The sequence below is a fragment of the Sinocyclocheilus rhinocerous genome, unplaced genomic scaffold (assembly GCF_001515625.1).
Source record: "Sinocyclocheilus rhinocerous isolate Xijiao unplaced genomic scaffold, SAMN03320098_v1.1 scaffold576, whole genome shotgun sequence".
NCBI lineage: Eukaryota > Metazoa > Chordata > Actinopteri > Cypriniformes > Cyprinidae > Sinocyclocheilus > Sinocyclocheilus rhinocerous.
The window spans coordinates 442,383-463,651 of NW_015662167.1; the positions used below are offsets into that span (position 1 = coordinate 442,383).

General features: G+C 37.8%; 1 protein-coding gene across 1 annotated transcript; it reads right to left on the bottom strand.

Moving 5' to 3' along the window:
* Positions 1-13,766: 13,766 nt before the first annotated feature.
* Positions 13,767-18,769, bottom strand: optc (opticin). Its single transcript, XM_016537755.1, has 7 exons — positions 18,701-18,769; positions 17,669-17,830; positions 16,724-16,889; positions 16,451-16,609; positions 16,049-16,251; positions 15,016-15,111; positions 13,767-14,936 (listed from the first exon to the last, which is right to left on the bottom strand). The coding sequence occupies exons 1-7, from the start codon at positions 18,725-18,727 to the stop codon at positions 14,766-14,768; spliced, it is 984 nt and encodes a 327-aa protein (XP_016393241.1). The 5' UTR covers positions 18,728-18,769; the 3' UTR covers positions 13,767-14,765.
* Positions 18,770-21,269: the final 2,500 nt, after the last annotated feature.

A 21,269-nucleotide genomic window follows, 5' to 3' on the forward strand; every position in this document is an offset into this window, starting at 1 on the left:
GAATGGTGGGTCAGAAAATCAGGAACTATCTGGTTTGCAATTTTATCTCTCTTGAGCTGACAGGTGTATATGCCTCTCAAGAGAACACAGTAGCTGAAACTGTAGAGGTAAGAAGAGAGACTGAGTGCATTCAGGGTACTGTTTTCCTGATGTTCAGCGTAATCGCTAGTGTATTTTGGATGAAGATTTCCATTAGCATGGAATGCATGGTTATTTTCCAGGCTAGAATCTAATTCCAAAGCCAATAGAACTCAAACTCACCCATTCCTTTAACGTGACTTGGTGGACCATTAAGCGATTTCTCTTCGCCTCAGAAGCCCCAAGGACACTGGGTGGAGAATCCTCAAGACTTTTGTGTGGTTTTAGGCTCAGGGGAATGCAAACTGGGAAGCAGGGGAAGTTGAATGGATGTGTCAGATCTGTTAAGAGGCTGAGTGATGGCCTTGTCAGGTCCTCTGACTGTAATTATTGGATTACAGGCCAGCCACTGCCTTGCTAATAAACCAATGGCACCGTCCCATTAATGATTATGGTGAAGAGGGCAGTACAGTGTCTTCATCTTGTTGTGTGCTCTGAAGAATTTGTATAGACATGCTAATACAAAAATATCTGCATGATTAAAATGGCACTGGAATAAAAACTAATGAATTACAACAAATGACATTTGGCAGATGTTTTTGTCCAAAGTGATTTAGAGTGCATTCAAGGTATACATACATTCTATTAGTAGATGTATTTCTAAACTATTTTTATTTATTTATTTACTTAATATTAAAAAATATATATTTATTTTGAGTTGTCAAAGGTAACATGTTAACTTAACCTATTTATTAAATATCATTTACACAGTGTGGAGTAATGAATAAATGTGTGACCCTGGACCACAAAACCAGTCATAAGAGTCAATTTTTCCGAAATTGAGATGTATACATCATCTGAAAGCTGAACAAATAAGCTTTTCATTGATGTATGGTTTGTGAGGATAGGACGATATTTGGCCGAGATACAACTATTTGAAAATCTGGAATCTGAGGGTGCAAAAAAAATCAAAATATTGAGGAAATCGCCTTTGAAGTTGTCCAAATGAAGTTCTTAGCAATGCATATTACTAATCAAAAATTAAAAAAATCAAAATATTGAGAAAATCGCCTTTGAAGTTGTCCAAATGAAGTTTTTAGCAATGCATATTACCAATCAAAAATTAAGTTTTAATATATTTACAGTAGGAGATTTACAAAATATCTTCATGGAACATAATCTTTAATTAATATCCTATTGATTTTTGGCATAAAAGAAAAATCAATAATTTTGAGCCATACAATGTATTTTTTGGCTATTGCTACAAATATACCCCAGCGACTTAAGACTGGTTTTGTGGTCCATGGTCACAAATGTGCTTTGGGAACCATATTTATTGTGAAAAGTGCTATGCAAATAAATATTTAATTGAATTGTAAACATTTAAATTCAGGTTTCTTTCTTTCCACTATTACATATTATATGTTTATGGCTTTAATGCAGTGACAACACAAAAATGGTTGTTTTTTTAATTATAATACTTAATATTTGTAAAATATAGCTGCATATATATTTTAGGAATTGATCATCTCATATGGAGCATATTGTAACCTGCATGGATGTAGTGCATTGCTAAAATGTTTAAAGTATTCAATTGAACACTGAATCATGAAACACAGAAATGCAAGAAATGCATCATTTAACACTTACAATTACGCTTCTACCGCCATTATCAGACACTCATGTTAAACTCATGCAATTTGTGGAAGAAACCTAGAGCAGGCACACCCATTATTAAAAACCCACAACCATTTTCCACTTCACATCAGTGTGCTGATGGTGCGACTGAAACATATATTAACTGATGGTCTCTGACCGCCTGTCCTCTACACTCTCTCCTAGGCAGCCCTCCAGAAGTCATATCTGTGGGATCAGTTCTGTCACCACAACAGCTAGCCGCTTTAGCAGCTAGCAGCCCTCCATCTGCAGTGTTTTATTCAGTGACCATCTCCTCAGTGGCCATGCTGAAGGATAGATTAATTCAATTAAATGCATCTCACAGCGAAGAAGCGCCTGGTGATGCTGACTACTAAGAGATAAAAGTCTTCAAAGCTCGCAGCGCGCAAAGGATTCATAATGAATACTATAATATTCTGCAGAGATAGAATTGAGACGTGCACATTTTATGTTTGACTACCCTTGATAAAAGAAAATGCCTTGTCTTTTTGCAATCCTATGAGACGGCGCATCTCAGGTCTGCACAAAAGGAACAAATTAAGAATTTAACTGTGTTGTGTTTTTCACTAGATGAAAGATTCTATATAATTATGCAATTAGCATGAATATATTTGTAAGTGTCAGTGTCTCTTCTTGTTGTCTCAGTTGAGCAGCAGGTGAAAGTTTATGAATAAACCTGATGGGGTTCATAGACATGAAAACTGGTGCTAAAGAAATCTGTTTTGATCACAATCTCTCACCTGCTCAGTCACGCACTTGCTGGGAAACCATTTTGACATCAGACAGTGTGTACATGCCATGGATGCTCACACACACACGCACACACACACACACACACACACACACACACACAGCTTTAAGCAGCATCTTCTGGTGTTCGATAACTGTCAAACAGTCTGCCAGCCTCTGGACAGCACAGACCAAATTCTTGAGAAGTTATTGATGCACAGAGCATGCTTCTCATCTTGCGGCTTATGAAGGTCTACACACACATACATCAAGCTTCAAGCCACCCCTTTAGCTATTCAGTAGGTGTCAAGCACAACATCTGTATTATTTTTACTATGCAACAGTTAGTTCTGATCCTCTATTCGAAATGTGTTTTTATATTTAAAACATGTTACTACTTTTAATTTGAGCTACTAGCAAAAGACACGAGATGCAAGCGCAATGGCTAAACACGTCATTCTTGTACATTTCCATAGAAAAACAAATGAAAAAGCAGCAACGTTGAATGCAAAATAAAAATAAAAAAAACACATTTTTGTGTGAACTGTAATCTTTCACATAGAACGAGGCGCAGGGTAGTGGAATGAAAAAAATGCAAGGCTAGTAGAGACCTACTTTTAAGAGCACCACTATTCTAGAACTCCATGTCATGCGTGGGATGTTACAAAAAACGTGAGACGTAAGCACAACAATCAAACACATCCATGTTTACATAGAAAAACAAACAAAAAACAAGTGGTGGAATGCAAATGCATGTATCATTGGTACAGCAATAGATGGCGGCAAGGGACTTTCATTGAAGGAATCGGTTAAAGGAATGATTGAAGGATTGATTGCTTCAATTGAGAGAGACATTGAATCATTCACTCAACAGATTCCATCAAAACCACTGATTCCTTTAGAGAATTAAATCTGCTGCTGCTTTTGCTCGGAGACGCAGCAGTTCTGCTTTGGTTTCTGGAAGTGGAGCAAAAACAGACAATAAAACTGAGTTACTCAATATTAACTTTGTATTTATTAAACCGTTGTATAAAAACAATAACACACTCAGAGTCATGCAGTTGGTCTGAATACGTGATTGCCTGCAACACTTGCACTCGTATGATATTGCTTAATTGGTTCACAAAGCATACTTCTGATTTAGTAGCTTATGTAGATCTCTTATAAATGACTGTGTATCACACAGAAAGTAAAATGTGGCGCTAGGCATGTCAAAATCATGGTTTGTTTCCTAAATTGGATTATACATTGAATGCATAAAAGTGTCTGTTAAATGCATAAATGTAATTGTGTCAATCATTCGGATTCCATTTGCATTAATCAACACTATCAAATAAATTAGCACCATGTCTAAACTGGCTACCTGACTCATGTGTTATACAGCTCTGCAAACAAATTCTTATATACTGTAGTGTGTCCAATGCTTTTTGAGCAATGTGTTCTTTTGATTAGGAAACTTGTCAATAATGTCCAAGTACCAGAATTACGTTTTGTTCTCCTTTTTAAATGATTAAGAAACGAAAGAGAGAGATGGAGTAAGAGAGAGAGAGACGTTTCCCAATAGTATCACATTGATCTTTTTGTTCCAGCCACAGACTGGATAACATCCCTGGCTGGAGTCGATGAAATGATAAACCTTTTCTTTCTGAAGGTAAGACAGTTTAAAGAGGATCATGTCATTCTCTGAGAAACTCACATTAAAGGAGGGAGAGGTGGTGGGAGGAGGCAGACAAACAGCTTGCTGTAAACCTTCCTGTCATCTGATGATGATTGGACCATAGTACATAAAACATTGTGCTTTCAAAGAAATGTTGATTGCATGCATAGACGGATCACCTGGGCAGATTTTTGGTTTATGTCAAAATACAATATGATTTATTGTGTTTCTGGACACATGAAATCGATGTTCAAGATTTATTGAATGCCTTCTGAAAATAATATGTAACTCTCATATTTTCTACTGAGTGCAAAGAAATTTGATTTGCAATGCTGTTTGAAGGGGCTTGGCTATTACATTTATGTAAAAAAGTATATTCATCCTACTACATACAAATCACATCTGCATGGACATTTTTTATTTATTGTTAAACTGATGTTTACAAGCTCCACAGCTACTTGAATGTTCCTTTATACAAGTAATCAGAATATTCCAAATAAACTAGGGGACTGATTTTTTTCCTGCTTTTCTCGAAACACTGGAGATGCCTGCTCATTCAATTTATTGGAGAATTACTTCTCATTCGTGTCTTTTATAATAATATTGAACACTCTGGAGCAGTGGACTGTGAAATGTATCTCATGAGACTTTTACAAAAAATTGAGTCTCGATTCAGAAAAGTATTTCTTCAATAGTTTGATGCTGTCTGTGTCTAATATCACCCAGAATAACATTTGTTTTCAACATTCGCTGATATAAATGTTCTGTTACGGAGGATATTCTGAATACAGTGTTTACATGACCAAGAATTCAGATCAGTGCAAGCATATTTCAGCTGTCCTGTTCTGATTTCTAGAAACTGGAATATTGGCTTAACCATATAAAAACATATATTATATTTCATGAACAGCGTTCTAAAGTCTCTACATCATTAGCATGATAAATATGAACTTAAAAAAACGTTTTTGTATACAATCTACTTACATGTCTTCTGCCCCCTGGTGGATAATCCATGATCTTCATGAAGTAGAAAAACCTCTGTTTTCCGTCTTTTAGTTTAAAACAGACCGATTTGCGGCACAAAGCGAGTTTGTAAGCATCATTACATTGTAAACCGTTTGACATACAGTACCTGAAACAGAAATACAGTAGTATTCCCTCCTCAATTCGGAAACTGTGGGCTTCCACACTCCCATATGAAAAGACTTTCCTTGACGGTGGGAAGGGCGTGGCTTCAAAATTAAAGGGTTACTCCACCCCAAAATGAAAATGTTGTCATTAATTACTCACCCTCATGTCGTTCCAAACCCGTAAGACCCCCCCCCATTCATCTTCGGAACACAAATTAAGATATTTTTGATGCATTCTGAGAGCTCTCTGACCCTCTCATAGACAGCAATACAACACGAGCAACGTCCAGAAACGTAGCAAGGAGATCGGTAAAATAATCCATGTGACATCAGGGGTTCAACCATAATTTTACTAAACTATGAGAATACTTTTTGTAGGCAAAGAAAACAAAAATAACGAATTTATTCAACAATTCGTCGTCTCCGCGTCACCGTAGCACCATTTTGGAGAGTATCCACTGAACATAAACAGCGTATGCTGTTCTGTGTTAAGCTGGCTGCACACTAGACGATTTTCAAATCTTAACCGATTTTAAAACCATGGGAGACCACAGACATGAAGACAGTTCAACCGATTTTGAGTCTTATAATCCTCTGAATGCGCACACTAGATGTTTCGACCAGACCACAAGACCACACACATTGATTGTGAACGATTTCACAGTGACACGTGATCTCACGGAGACTTGCGAGATCAAAAGTGACTAGAGAAGAAAAACAAATAGAATACAATCAACGTTGTCAGCTGGCTCTCCCAGCGCACGGTCTGTTTCACAGTGAAAAACAAAGTATAACAAAGAATATGGGTGATGTTCTCTGCTTTCATGGCATGTTTGTGGCTGCCAAGTTTCAGCTATATAAGCACACAACATCAGGGCTGCGTTCAGCCCCGACAAAAACGGTGCAAAACGTTTTTTAAACGGAAACGGTGGTGCGTTGAACACTCTGTTCTGATGACGCAAGAGTTGCAACTATGGCAGCTGAGAAGGCCATTCTTTGTTATTTTTGAAGAATTTACGTGTTTAATAGTGACGCTAGCTCGCTCTCATTGGCTATCGCGGGTATCACGTCAGAGGCAGTCAGATCAAGAGTCGTAAATATCAAACATGTTTGATATTTACGATTTGAGTTCAGCGACGCTCCGTCTCGATCGGGAGTAGTTAAATAATCGTAATGACACCACACAATAGAGGATTTTTTGGACAAAAAATCGCTTGCGACAAGCCGAATCGGGCCACACCCTCCGATCGTTCTGACACAGCAGCTGACACAGAACGCATACACTGTTTACGTTCAGTGGATACTCTCCAAAATGGCACTATGGTGGCGCGGAAGAGATGAATTGTTAAATAAAGTCGTTATTTTTGTTTTCTTTGCGTACAAAAAGTATTCTTGTAGCTTCGTAAAATTACGTTGAACCCCTGATGTCACATGGATTATTACTCCTTGCTACGGTTCTGGACGTTGATCGTGTTACTTACATTGATGTCTATGGGAGGGTCAGAGAGCTCTCAGAATGCATCAAAATGTCTTAATTTGTGTTCCGAAGATGAACGGAGGTCTTACGGGTTTGGAACAACATGAGGGTGAGTAATTAATGACAAAAATTTCCTTTTGGGGTGGAGTAACCCTTTAAAGGTGAATGATGCAAAATAACACCTGCAGGGGTCACTCATAATACATTACATAAATAATAAAAAAGTTAATTTGCTATAAAAAAAAAGCTATTGATTTTGTTGCTAAGTTGTTAAGGGCGTTGCTCAGTGATACACAGAACTGCTAGGTGAAGCGGTCATAGCCATGCTTTATCGTGAATAAAACACAGCTGTTGACCAATCAGAATCAAGGACTGGAACTAATCGTTTTATAATTATATACAAAGATCACAAGTTATATATATTTCATTATCATTTTAAGACCGCTACAATAAAAATTTAATAATTTTATAATGAAATTCAATTCATTAAAAATCTAAATATAATTTGACTATATATAGCTATTTAGAATGGTATACATAAATACGTACCACCTGGTTTAACATTATTCAAATTTACAGGGCTAGTCCAGCTATAGGAATCAGTTAAACACTTTTACATAATTGGAATATGACCAATGTCTAATTAATATTGGAATATTCTTGTTCATGCAGTTCACTTTAAAGATGCTTCAAAGTAAAATAGTAAGCAGCTCTTCTTGTGGCTATATGCTGGGTCAAACCTTCCCTTAAATGGTCAGGCGACATGCTTACTCTATACAACAAACAGTGGCTTTGAAAACAGATGTCTCCTCAGAGAAGGAGGAGAATGGCTAGTTGCCATACTTGGCTATGAAGGGGTGAAGGGGCAGCATGCTTTTGGATCTGGCTCACTCTATCCCCCTTAATTTCTCTACTCTTCCCGTACTCTCTGGGGGAGTGAGTATCTTTTCAAAGGTTGGCCTCTGCTCACTGCATACCTCTACCTCAAAAGGAAGTGCGATTTGCAGGATCCAGTGGTCGTTCGTAAGTTTCCATACTTTTGAGACAGCTGTCTCCACACGAATTCAGTTTGACCCTTTTTTGTCAGTGAAATTTTACACTGTTTGTGTTTGGCAAGGTATTGGGCAGCATTTTATTTTCAGGGGCATGCTGAGTGAAGAGGCATTACACCATTTTGGATTTATGCGACCAGAATCAGATGCCTACCCATTTTGGTTCAGATTCAGATTCATAATGGATGTACAGTGACACTGGTACAAATGATGAGTGGTTTCATTTACCGAAGTGTTCTCATAAAACACAGAGTGGTGTAAAGAAAATGGCCTCAGAATTTATTTCCTTCTCCATCTCTGTGCCACATTAAAGTGAACTACTGCTATATGTGCTTTAATTCACTGTTCTTTCTTTCTTTCTTTCTTTCTTTCTTTCTTTCTGTCAGCAGAACATTCAGTTATTGATTGCCCGCCCACTCCAGCCCTCCAGTGTTCCTGCCTACCGTACAGCTATTTCTCTCTGTTCACTCTTACTTGCTTTCTTTCCCGTTACTATTTCTTATACTTTTAGTTTTCATCTGTTTCATTTTCCCTCCTCCTCCTCCCTCCATCCTGCTACAGCTCAAACGTCACTCTACTCTGCAGTGGAATCAATGCTTTGAAGTTTCAATGGCTTCTCCTCTCTTTTGTCTTTACGCTGATTAGGACACAGCTGTCTATTATTCAGACATTTTTAATTTGAGTTTGAGGGCTGGCATGTGCATCTTTGATTTAATCGTTCAGAAGTGGGGAGAATGGGGTAAAATATGCCACCCCCTTAATCTAACAAACTGTGCATTATATTTTAGAAAGACCTTTCATACCCAGCAAACTCAGAACGTTTCTCTAACATTATTGTATGTAACTAACATTATATTGTATCTCTAACATACTGTATATTGTATCTTGTTTGAATATTCCTTTGGGAACTAATTCCTAACATTCTAGGAATATTCTTATTAGGTTTCTATTTTTTAACATTTCCAGAACATTCTGGGATCCAAAATTGTTAGCTGGGTATACAGATGCAAACGAGAACAGCAATCAGTATAGTTATGCAAAAAAAAAAATTGTTTGCATGTCAAAGTACATTTTCTACTTGGCAGGTAAAGTAAAGTTTATGTAAAAGCAAATTTATCCAAGTCTAAAAAAATTGTTTATACATGTTGCTGAGCTTCCACTATACTCAAGTAGAATATATTATATTATATTATATTATATTATATTATAAAGTAGAGTATAATATATCCACTATACTCAAGAATACGGAATATTAACCTTTTGGTTTATGAAAATATAAAATAATGTGAATCAGATAGCCTAATTAATATTACAAAAATTGTTAATTAGCCATTTATATTAGTGCCTGTTTTCCCACACAATTTTACGTGCATACTTTTCATTAAAACGTAAAAAAAAGTTACATGGGGATTGATTCAGCTTACCTCTTGACATTACACAACTTACACCAAACATTTAAATTTTTCAATTTCAAAAATGGTCTACTTGGCAGGTAAAGTGTATTTTACGTAAAAGCAAGTTTTTTTCAGGTCTAAAAAATGTTATACATGTTGGTGGATTTTCAAAGTATAAAAAACTTGCTAATTATTTGGCTCAGTATTAGTCAGCAATTATTAAAAACTTCTACCAAAATGATAGCTGTGCTTTGGGGTAAGATGTGCCATTTTTAAAACAAAAATAAAATAATATTACTTTTTTGATCAATTAAATAAAAATGTATTTACTTTATTCAAGTATATTAAATATTAAACCTTGAATGTGAAGCAAATTAATGTTAAGTAAACATCCAGAAATATAACTGGTGTATTAGTTTTATATGTGTCTCATTTAAAAAAATAAGTGGCACACAGTGTTGCCAAGTCCGCGCTTTTCCCAAGCTACCCCAATATTGTGATATTTAGCCCCTGGAAAGCCAATTTTACCAGCTGGAAACCCTGCCAAAAAATTTACTTTACCCCCCAGAAAGCCCCCCTCGGAACATGATCTTTACGGGGGACCCACCTCGAAACACTACTGGGCTACTCTTGAGTAACAATTGGGCGGGTTTTGTTGTGAAAACCTGGCAACCCTGGTGGTACATCTTACCCCACTCTCCCTTACATTTACTGCAGAGAGTGACCCTGCTTAATAGAATGCAAACTACTTCCCTCAGAGATTCAGATATCACAGCAGTGAGTGAGCTTGTCTTCATGTGGGAGGCTGGAGAGAGCATTTGTATGTGTGTGTGTGTGTGTGGGGGGGTCTTGTTCAGGCGGGGGCTCGACTCAATTATTTGATGGCTGCGGCTGAAAGGAGGATGGATGCGTGTTTTAAAAATTCATCTTGCCTTAGCCCCTCTCCTCACCTACTACCTACACAAACACACACACAGGACTGCTGAAATACACCCCCACAGCATATGCACCTATCTGTGGCCCCTCCCTCCCCTGAATCATGTGGGAGGGAAGCCCGCAGGTCCTTTCAGTGATGAGATCAATGGATGAGCTCAGGCAGAATGCAAGGTCACCTTCATGGACCCAGCGCAGGGCGGGAGAGAAACAGAGAGAGACGGCGATGTTGAATCCGTGACATTAAAGGCAGGGTATGTGATTTTTCACACTTTAGAAAACTGATTCGGGCCGAATAACAAAACAAACTTGTAGCCAATCAGCAATAAGGGGCGTGTCTACTCGTGATGTGGAGGAGAGAGCTTTCAGTGCATGGGACGGACATTAGCCGAGCCGAGCGAGCGAAAAAACAAGATGGCGGATAAAAAACAAAAGAGGAAAACGTCTGCGGAACGATAAGGCAAAGAAGTAGGACCCGTGTAAATATTGGATCAGCTTTCCAGCGCTGGAGAGAACACAAGGAGCGGAGGCCTGCGATCGGACGCCGAGGTTGCTTTGTTTCTTCTCAATAGGTGAGTAACACCGTGTCTACAACAGCTAAAGTCTGCCTACACTGGACGTGCTCAAACGACCGTTGAAAACCATTTGAAATTTGTGTCAGCACGTCATAAATAGAACCCGGCAGCAGTTTTCTGTCGGGGATTTGTTGCGCCGCGCCGCTCACGTCCGTAGACACGGTGTAACATTGGTTTTGCTTTGTTTCACAGAACTAATCGTTGCCTGGGTTGCGTACGTATATGTGGGGCGGAGCTATCAAAATAGGGGCAAGATCCTTTTGGGGTAGGGGCGTGTTTGTTTTGGTGATTTCAAATATCAACATTGGCTACCAGAAATCACTTACTCTGCCTTTAAAGCAGGTGCACGCTTAGCCCTTGTCGCAGCAATGCGATGTGTTTTCAAAATCATTGTTTACAAAAGCACTTATTTCTTTGCTTTCTCATCTCAGACACTCCTGCTTTTCATGTACCAATTAGTCGCTGGTATTGTTCGGGCTTCAAACACCCCTTCCCTCCCTCACTGTAAACGCTCCTGCAGCCGCAGGGAAAGGGATCGAGTTTTCTCTCGTCTTTATTCATCAAGTGAGTCACTGGCAATGGCTGCCTGGAAGAGGTTAAAAAAGAGTTATATGCGACAGAGGAGAGGAGGGATGATATAAGCCCTCGTGAAAGCAAATAACAATGGGAGGATCATTCGGGTGAGGAGAATGGAGCCCAAAAAAAAGGAGAGGAGGAGGAGGAGGAGAAATTGTACTGATTGTAAAGCTTGACCGTACTGGGAGATTAGCAGCGCTTAGCCTCGCTCTCTAGCTCTTCCGCTCAATTGATCTGCAGACCAGTGGCTTTCAACTAGTGGGCTGTGAACCAATATGGGTCGTGGGCTTGTTCTGACAGAGTTATGAATAGCAGGGGATCTGAAATGCAGTGGAAACGGTTTCCATATCTTTTGTTTTTGATGTCAATGGCCACAAATCAGTATTTGGGCGCAAATTTATCTCTCACTTTGTAGAAGCTATACCCAAATTATACAGATGCCAACATGAACAGGTTGCATAACATGCCTTCATCCTCAAACCATGAACAAAATGACATGTGAATGCTATAAAGCTATGAAGTCCTGTCCAGTTTTTCATATGGAAATAATGGGGCCTGAACACTGCAATCTTTAAAAAATGAATACTATTACAATAATTTATCGAAAATACAGTAGCCCCACTTATGCTGTTTTTATGCATGTACAAAATTGTTCAAAGGGACAGTTTACCCAAAAATGAAAATTCTGTCACTATTTACACACCCTCATGTTGTTCCATGTTTTTTTTTTTTTTTGGTGAACAATTTTGAACTATTTAGTTGTTTAATATTTCATGTTTAATTTTAAAGGAAAATATTGGGTTCAATTCAATCTACAACATTTGTGGCATAATGTTGATCACAACAATTTCTACTCAAAAATCAAGATTACAGTGAGGCATTTAAAATGGAAGTGAATTGGGCCAATATTTTGAGCAAAAATGTGAAGCTTAGAATTTTATCAAATCCCTTACAATAATTTATCTTCTAAAACTTTAGCGATATTTGAGCTGTAATGTTGTTCTCACCAAATTTATGGATGTTTTAGGATTCTAGGAGTCACACTGTCATGCCAACAAGTTTGTAAAATTGGAAACAACTTCACAGAGAAAGTGTCAAGTGATTTTTTTTTTACACTAAAAATCATGTAAATACATGCAGTTTACATTTCGGGCCTTTTTTTAAACAGTATTTTAAAATTGGTTTGGCCTCATTTTGTAAATACATTGTAAGAGTAGATATTTATTTATTTATGTATTTATTTATTTTTAAATACGGGACAAGGTTTTTTTGTTTGTGGTAATCAATATTATTGTACAAATGTTGCAAGTGTACCTTAACTTGTATTGAACCTGGAATATTACCTAAATTACTGTTTGATTTTAAGGACAGTTTTGTGTGTTAAAAATGTTGTTATTGTGCCAGTTTGCCTCTTTGTCATGTGTGCATATAAAGAATCAAACCATTTGAGAACTACCGCTGTTGATCTCAGTGCCATGAAAGAGAGCCAAACTGTAATTTTCTGCTGTTGTGTTTAATTTCATGTTTGGACAGATATCTGGGCTTCATTCAAAATGTGGCATTAAATGGATCTATGTGGGATGTTTGCAGTGAAGACCTGTGCGGCACTTTGTCCAATTGGACATCGCGCTTATGGTATAGCTTCAAAGCTGAAAGAATGAGCTCACACATTTTGGTGTGTGAAAACCTGTTCATTCTCATGGGATTACATTTATGTCGTCTATACAGGTGCTTAACATCCAGTGCAAATAATCTAGGAGTATCTTTACATTGTGCTCATGGGTAAATGTCAAATTATAAATATTTGACAGTTGCTAAGTAACCTCAGAAACCACCTGCAGTGGTACATGAACGAATTGATTTAAAAATAGATGCAGCTGAGTTGTCACTGTATATACGTCCTGAAAACTGTTGAATGGGAAACAGAGATAGAGCAAATCAAGCAAACGTGCAGCATCATTAACAAAGAACAGTGCATTCTCAAAGACCATTAGCATGAGTCTAAGATTAAATGACAAAAACACCTGACAGATGGAGCTGAGTGTCTATAGAAATGCAGAAATTTGTTACAGCAGATGGAAAGTACTAGAGAATGGCGCCACATTGTGGTGAAAATTGAAAATCAGTTGTAGTTGTACACTATACTGTTGCTCTGGCTTCCTTTGTCATGACTAATCAATGCCTCTGTTCCAAAACCTAGTGATCTGCCTACAAAGACATTTTAAGGCATCATAGGCATGCTCACAACATGAAGAGTGTTCCAAAAGGTAGCAAACAAAACAAATTGTAAGGCAGCATTACATATCCTTCATGCAGAAGGAAATCCTAGAATATACTGCAATGCCATTAGAGAAAATAATGCCCCCCAAATGGTGGTTGAATCACAAAATTGTCATTTATCAAAATACTTAGAATTCATTAAATAAAGAGTATGTTACAAAAGTGTGCCTGTGGTGACATTTCTGCAAAATTATATTATATTGCCTGTTGCACATTTCACAACACTTTTAAAGTGTTTTAAAGTGAAATGTCCAGTGAGTGCTGCTAAAAGTGTGTTCTGTTTTATTTGACACAAACGACCGTGAATTTGGAAATGTTGGTTGTTGTATGTATTGTACTGGTGAACGGCGCTAAAAGGTTAATGCTCTTTTGCATTTGAAAACCAAGTGATCCGCATCACAAGTGCATTGCTGTACCAGGTGAGCTACTGAGCAAGTTTACTATATTAGAAAGGTCATGCATATAGAGCTGGTTGTGTGATGCAAATGTCAAAATGCATTAGTTTAAATAAAGTGCTATGGCAAAGGTATTTTGAGGTCATAGAACTGGGCAAACACATGCCCCGTAATCACAGTTTGTTTTGTAGGTAGAGGTTGAAAACGTTAAACTGATTAATACATGACTAATGAAATGACTATTTTACCACATATTTGTGTGTGCTACTTATTTATATGGCTATTTGACTAACAGTTCCTTAGCTTAGCAACATGCTAACTGCAAACACTGTTAAAATCAACTGTGAGTGACACGGTAAGGACATTTTGTTGTATGTTGATCAGTTTGATGTAAGTGTATTTCATGCTCTCCTGACAAAATGGCAATAAAAAAGATTGGAAATAAAATCAACTGTGAGTTGCGTCTCCTGTTTTTGCAGTGTTGCTGCCTATGACGGTTTCAAATTGGTCACTTATTTTGCCTTTTCATTTAGGATTATGCCTATGGTAGCTCACTGGATTTTGAAACAGAGTCATTTTGTACTTGGACTGTAATGAGTGCAAAGTCACTAAATGCCTACCTAGCGTGACTGGCTAAATAAGAACTAACTTGGAATTTAAAAGATAGATATTGATTGCCTATTGATATGGTGACATTTTAAAGTATTTGATCTTTTTGCTCCAAATTATTTTGCTGTGGCCACAGAGGAGTTTTGAAGTTCAGAAAATACACACATACACACACAAACTGCGGAAAATAGGGGGACGCTGTCCTAGACTGGAGTTCCTATAGGTAGTCGTGGTAAGCAGACATAAGCATGGGCGTAAAGATTGATGTCCACAGGGTTGCCGTCAAGCCTGATGTCCTCCAGGGCTTTCCGTATGTAGTTTATGTCATGGGTGTTGCAGAAAGTATCTTGGCCTATGCTCTGTATATTGTTGTTCTGGAGGAAGAGAGAGAGAAGCAGCATTAAATCTGAGGATATTATTTGTTAGGGTGAGAGTAGCAGGAGTTGTTTTTACCTGCAGGTGGAGCACTCGTAGGCTCTCAGGGAGGGGTACGGGAATGTAGTCTAACTTGTTGTTTGACAGGTACAGGAACTGAAGTTCCTTCATCTTCTACTCAGGAGAGGAAATGAACACAAACAAGATAAAATTATCAAGTTCCATGTGCTGTTTGTAATTTGTCAGTGGAAACGTAATTATTTGGTGAGGATAAAAAATGCAATAAATTAAAAAAGGCATAATGTCATGGTTTGTTTTTAGAGAATGTATCTTCAATATAAGCGAATTATGTTATACTACATTGGCAGGTTTTTTTTCACTCATTCTAAGTGTAAACCTAGAAGAAAAAAAATCTGCCAGCACAGACAAAATTGACTCGTACACTCTCAGAAAAAAAGGTGCAAAAGCTGTCACTAGGGCGGTACCCTTTCAGAAGGTACTAATATATACACTTTATATACATTTAAGGTACTAATAGACCCTTTTTAGGGATAGATAAAGTACAAAGGTGTTCATTTTTAAAAGTTATAAAAAGTGATAGCTTTTTTAGAGAGTGTATTAAAGATGCATTCTTATATCTAATATATTCTAATATCTTATGCAGTGTTGCTTCTCAAATAAATTCATCTTATTTTAAGGATTTTTAGATATTTTTACTGAAAAACAAGTTTGAAAAGAGTTATTAAAACTCTTTTGTTTGTTTGTTTTATTTTTGCTCTTAAAGCAGAATGAAAATTACCATTCAAAAGTTTGGGGTCAGTAATTATTTGCTATAAAAAAAATGTTATTACTTTTATTCTGCAAGGATGCATTAAATTGATCAAAAGTGACAGAAAAGAAATTTATAATTTATATTTTACATAAATGTTCAAATGTTCTATCCCTCAAATAATCCTAAAAATTGTATCACAATCGCTACATAAATGTTAGGCGGCAACATTTTCAACATTGATAATAATAAGAAATGTCTCTTGAGCACCAAATCAGCATATTAGAATGGTTTCTAAAAAATTCTTACCAACCCCAAACTTTTGAATAGTTGTGTACATACCATAAAGGCCTCTGCGTGCATGCCTGAACTCCTCAGCTGGTTATTGCGAACGTCGATGTGTTTGAGGGTAGCTGGGAGTTCTGGAAGGGCCTGGATGTTGTTATCAGCCAATATGAGATCCTGAAGCTGAAGCATTGAACGAAAAGCATCCTCGTTCACTTGACTTATCTGGTTTCCACTCAGGTCGATCCTTTTTAGCTGATCTGAGAACAGCATTAAGTGCAGTTTTCTTAAACATACTGTAATTCAGTTGTATTCGTGATACAATTAAGTCTTAAATCTAGATTCTTCATTAGCTAACTATCTATGCATTTTATTCCTGATGTAAACTGCGTAATACAGCATGTGTTTGAAAAACCACATTTGTATTTGCGAGAAAGAAGACGTCTCTTCGAGTCTTACTGAGATTGATGAAGTCTGTGGCCCTGACCTCCGTGATCTTGTTGAAGCGAGCGTAGAAGTGTGTGGTTTCTTTAGGGAGAGGGGGAATCTGAGTCAGATCTGAGTCATCACAGTACACACTGCCACTGATACACACACACAGCAGGCAGGAGGGCATGCCTGCAGTAGAGAGGGAGAGAGGAACGTATTATGACGGTTTACACCACTATAGGGCGAAGATTCGCGATAGAAAACACAATATTTCTATCCCTTTCAAACCAATTATCCATCTACCTAAGCCTGTGTCAGGCCCAAACAGGCCCGGACCATGGAAGTCTAGAGTGGAAGGGACAGGTGACTTTGTCGGACGGGGCGGCAGTGTCACTTCCTCCACATAGTCCTCTGGAGGAACTATAGCAGGTGGCTGAGTGACTGCTGGAGGAGGAGCCAGCGTCCCAACCTCAGTCAGTGAGAAGAAACAGAGGTCAGACAAAATAAATTCACGGAACATAACAAACATTCATAAACATGTTCATAGTGACTCCTTCTGAAAGGGATAGTTCACTCAGAAAACTACAAATTCTGTTATTGTTTACTCACCTGAATGTCTCTCCAAACCTGTATGACTTTCTTTCTTATGTGGAGCACACAAGCTGATAATTTTTGACAAATGTCTCTACTTTTTTGTCCGTACAACCGAAGTCATTGGGTTTAAAAGCTGGTTCCCAGCCTTCTTCTGCCGCACAACATATATGTTGTATAAATGAAAACATACATATACAATAGTAAATATACAATAGTAAAATACAATAGTAATATATTTCTGACATACTTTCTTAAAGTTAAACTGAATTAAACTCTCAGAGCAGCTCTGGAAATGAAGTTCGGTGACTTCAAAAGTTAATTATCGATATTATGGTCAAATAAATACCAATATTGATACCTACTTGGAATATATACGTTACTTTTTGCTTACTTTTCTTTTACTTATTTACTTTTATGGTGTTGTGTGTGTGTGTGTGTGTGTGTGAGAGAGAGAGATTTTGGAGAGAAATAGCACTTATCCTCCTTTACTCTGATTATGTAGTAAAATACAGTTTGATGATCCACCTAACATCCGAACTTTCTTCTTTTGAGCTCAGTGGAAGAAAGAAAGTCATACAGGTTTGGAACAGCATGATGATGAGTAAATGATAACAGAATTGACAAACTGACAAAACTCTTGAAACCTCCCCTCACCTCCTCATCCAGGTCATCATAATCATAGGTCTCTCCGTACGTGTTTAGATTCCATGTGTTTGAGTCATCGTAATTCTCCAGGTCATATGCTGCAGGGCCCAAAGTAACTGGAGGGGCACTTAGACTGAAGCCCATCAGGGTCCAAACAAGGTACAGTGCCATCTATAGTAGACAAAGTGAATGATCTGTGTAGATGTACTTAGTACTTTGTCATTGTGGATTTATGATGATACATTTGAGACTCCTTATGGATTCAACATCACTGAGTGTCATGTTAATCCACAACTTTCTTATTATCTGAAGACTGAGCTTTCATTTTGTGGTTTTGGCAATGTCCTCTTTTTTTCTCCAAGGGATTTTATGACTGTTCGCAGGAGCTCTTTGTCTACAGCCCTGTGTGCCTGTCACGCCAGTGTTTGTTTAACCTTTAAGGTCATTCTTTCTGGCTGCCTAGACACGTAAATCCATAATAGCCATAAACATCACACATAATGACAGCGTGCAAGTGCATACACTTTAGACCCTCCACGTATTTGAAAACATGAAGTGCTTGTGTGGTTTGCAACATTAATCTATCAGACGGCTGTAGTTGGATATGGAACATGGCCTAACCAGAAGAGTTTTGGAAAGAAGGCTGTTTGCTTTAGTCGCTGACAAGGATGTGCAAGCTAAAGTATGGGTTTTCTGCACATATATCTTTATCAATAAATCCTCTGGAATCGGTTTACAAAAAGAATCTTAATAACCTACCAAATATAACATAATAAATCCAAATCACGCGTCATCCTACATACTGAATCAACACAGATGGAGTATATAATGCACATCTACATGGTCGTCAATGCTGTGCAATCAGGGGATGACACCAACCTCGCCTTCCCATAAACTCCTAACAGCTCCAGCCTGACACATCAGTATTCAGAGCTCTCCTGGGCCCATTCAATTATTCACGTAACTCTGTTCTAAAATATTAAGAATGAGACCAGTTACCAAGAAGTCTTCACGCAGCAGGAAGGAGAAAAAGAAACCTACCTTTGATGTTTGTCTGTGAACAGCCATGGCCCAAGAGTGGATCTTAGGGGAACAGTGGTATGGAAGCTGGCCCTGAGTTCTTCTGAGGTTTAAGCAATGAATAACTCACCCAGGATTGAGGACACGAGCAGGTTAGGTGAGGGGGAGAAGTGGGAGCTCAGCTGGGGGATGGCCAGGTCAGTTTGCTCAGCTGTCACTAATTCTACACCTAACAATAGTGTAGTCTCAAGACTCAGTCTGGTTTGGTAATTTGCCACTTCCTACCGGCAGGTTGTTATCATCATGTGGTTTTCAGACATGTGTCCTAGGGAGATGTTAGGATTCCTGTTTTTGGCACTATGTTTTATAATGTTTCGGTGTTCCAGAAGACAATTTCCAATTCCTGGAAGCATCTTGAATTGTTTTGGGAGCGGTCAGTTCACCCTTGTGGTTTCCAGTCAATTTAATCCTACACTTTTTTAGACCTCTTTATATAATAGTGAGAACTGAGAAGAAAATCGCAATTATGCTTGCAATTTGACTGAATACCCTTTAAAGTCTGATTTAAACTAATGGACTTAATGTTATTTCATGCTGTATTAAGCAGGCCGGTGAGGTCAGCTGTTTGTGATTTAACTCGGACTGATGTCCAATAGCAAACCTAGAGAACGACCTTTGACATCGTCTGATTTTTTACTGGCGTCTGCCTGACGAGACAGCTGTTTCAGATATCAGACATTCCTTTGCTAAATACTTTGTACAGATGACGAGGAAGGAGCTCAGGAAGAAGCACTGAGGTGCAGAGGATAAAACTTTTCCCAGGACTATTTTCACAAAGATTTTTGTTAATGTTTTTGAAAGAAATGTCTTTTGTTTAACAAGGTTTGATCCAATATACAATAAAAATTTTATTATTGTGAAATATTAATGTAATTTAAACTATTTAAACATTTTAACTATTTTCTATTTTAATATATTTTAACATGTAATTTATTCCTGTGATGTCAAAGCTGAATTTTCAGCAGCCATTATTCCAGTCTGCAGCATCACATGATCCTTCAGAGATCATTCTAAGAAGTTGGTTTGTTGCTAAAGAAACATTTATTATTGTTATCAATGTTGAAAACACTTGTGCTGCTTAATATTTTTGTGGAAACCATGATACAGGAGAGCTGTAAAGCCTTTTATAAATTAGCATATCTTCAGAAACTTTCTAATAATTATTTATAAATAGATTCTTAATAGGGGTGCTCCGATTGATCGGCTACCGATCACTATCGGCCGATAATTGCTTTGGGATGATTGATCGGAGGTCTCTAAAGAGGCCGATCTCAAACTGATGACGCGACTGCCGTGAGAGGTTTGGCACGACATGGGCACCATCTCAGTCTCTGTCCGGCGGGGGTGAAATAATTATTATAATTCATATTTCTTAATTAAATAACTTATAAAGTAATTTGAAAACCTTGTGTGAAACTAATTTCACAAACAGCATGAGTAAATCACCGCTCTCTCTCTCTCTTTCTCTCTCAAATTACGCAAATGGCTTCAAATTACCACATAGCGTCTGTCTATAAGCGAGCTGCACGCTGCACAGTTGACACAGGAATTGTCACTTGCACAATCGAGGCAGTGTCACATCGTCACTAAAGTTTATAAAGTGCATTACTTTTTATTTTTGACAGTGTTTAACCATTCAGCGCTCGAGCGCTCTCTTGGAGACCGTGCGCTCATGCACACTCGCAGCGCACACACATAATGCCAGGTTCACATTACTCCGTTTGCAGTGCGAATGTGGTGCGTATTTTTTCAGCGCTCATGTTAACAGATTAATAGAGTCTATTTTTGCTGAATTAAAGTAACAGGGCATTTTTTGCAGTAAATATGAACATGAATTGACACGAAAATGTAGTAAATACACCATAAATGCATATTATTAAAGTCTACTGTGTTTCACAGTCAACACATATGGCTTTTTAGCAAGGTTTAAAGGGAAAGAGCACTTTTAGATAAACAAGGCAATAGATGGCACTTGTGGAGGTAGTAAAACAAAGTTCGTTATGAACCGCAGGATTGCTTGTAATAAAGATTTAAACGCAAAAGGAAAGGCAGTAGAGCTGACTACTTCTGTCAATGGTAAGTTTGTGATAACGTAAGAGAGTCACCTAAGAGGGGAATTCCCCCCATTTTCAAAAATGAAATTCCTGCCCTGAATAAATGTCTAATAATCCTGATGGGAGTATCACTATAGATAGTTATAAATGATAAAAAGAAGGCTTTAAAAAAATCGGTATCGGTGATCGGTATCGGCAGATACTGCTTTCTGTGATCGGCGATCGGCCTCAAAAATCATGATTGGAGCACCAATAATTTTTAAAACAAATTTAAATAAAAAAAATAGTTATTGTTTTTTACCACAGAAATTAGAATTAATTATCCATTGCAGTAATATCTGTTGCCACAATACAGTGCAACATCAGTGTGCAATCATTGAAATCTTATATAATACTGGGGGGGAAAAAGAAAGTGTTCTTCCCTGTTAAGCTGACTGATTTTAACAACAGTTGAAATAATGACAGTTGTTAAGTTT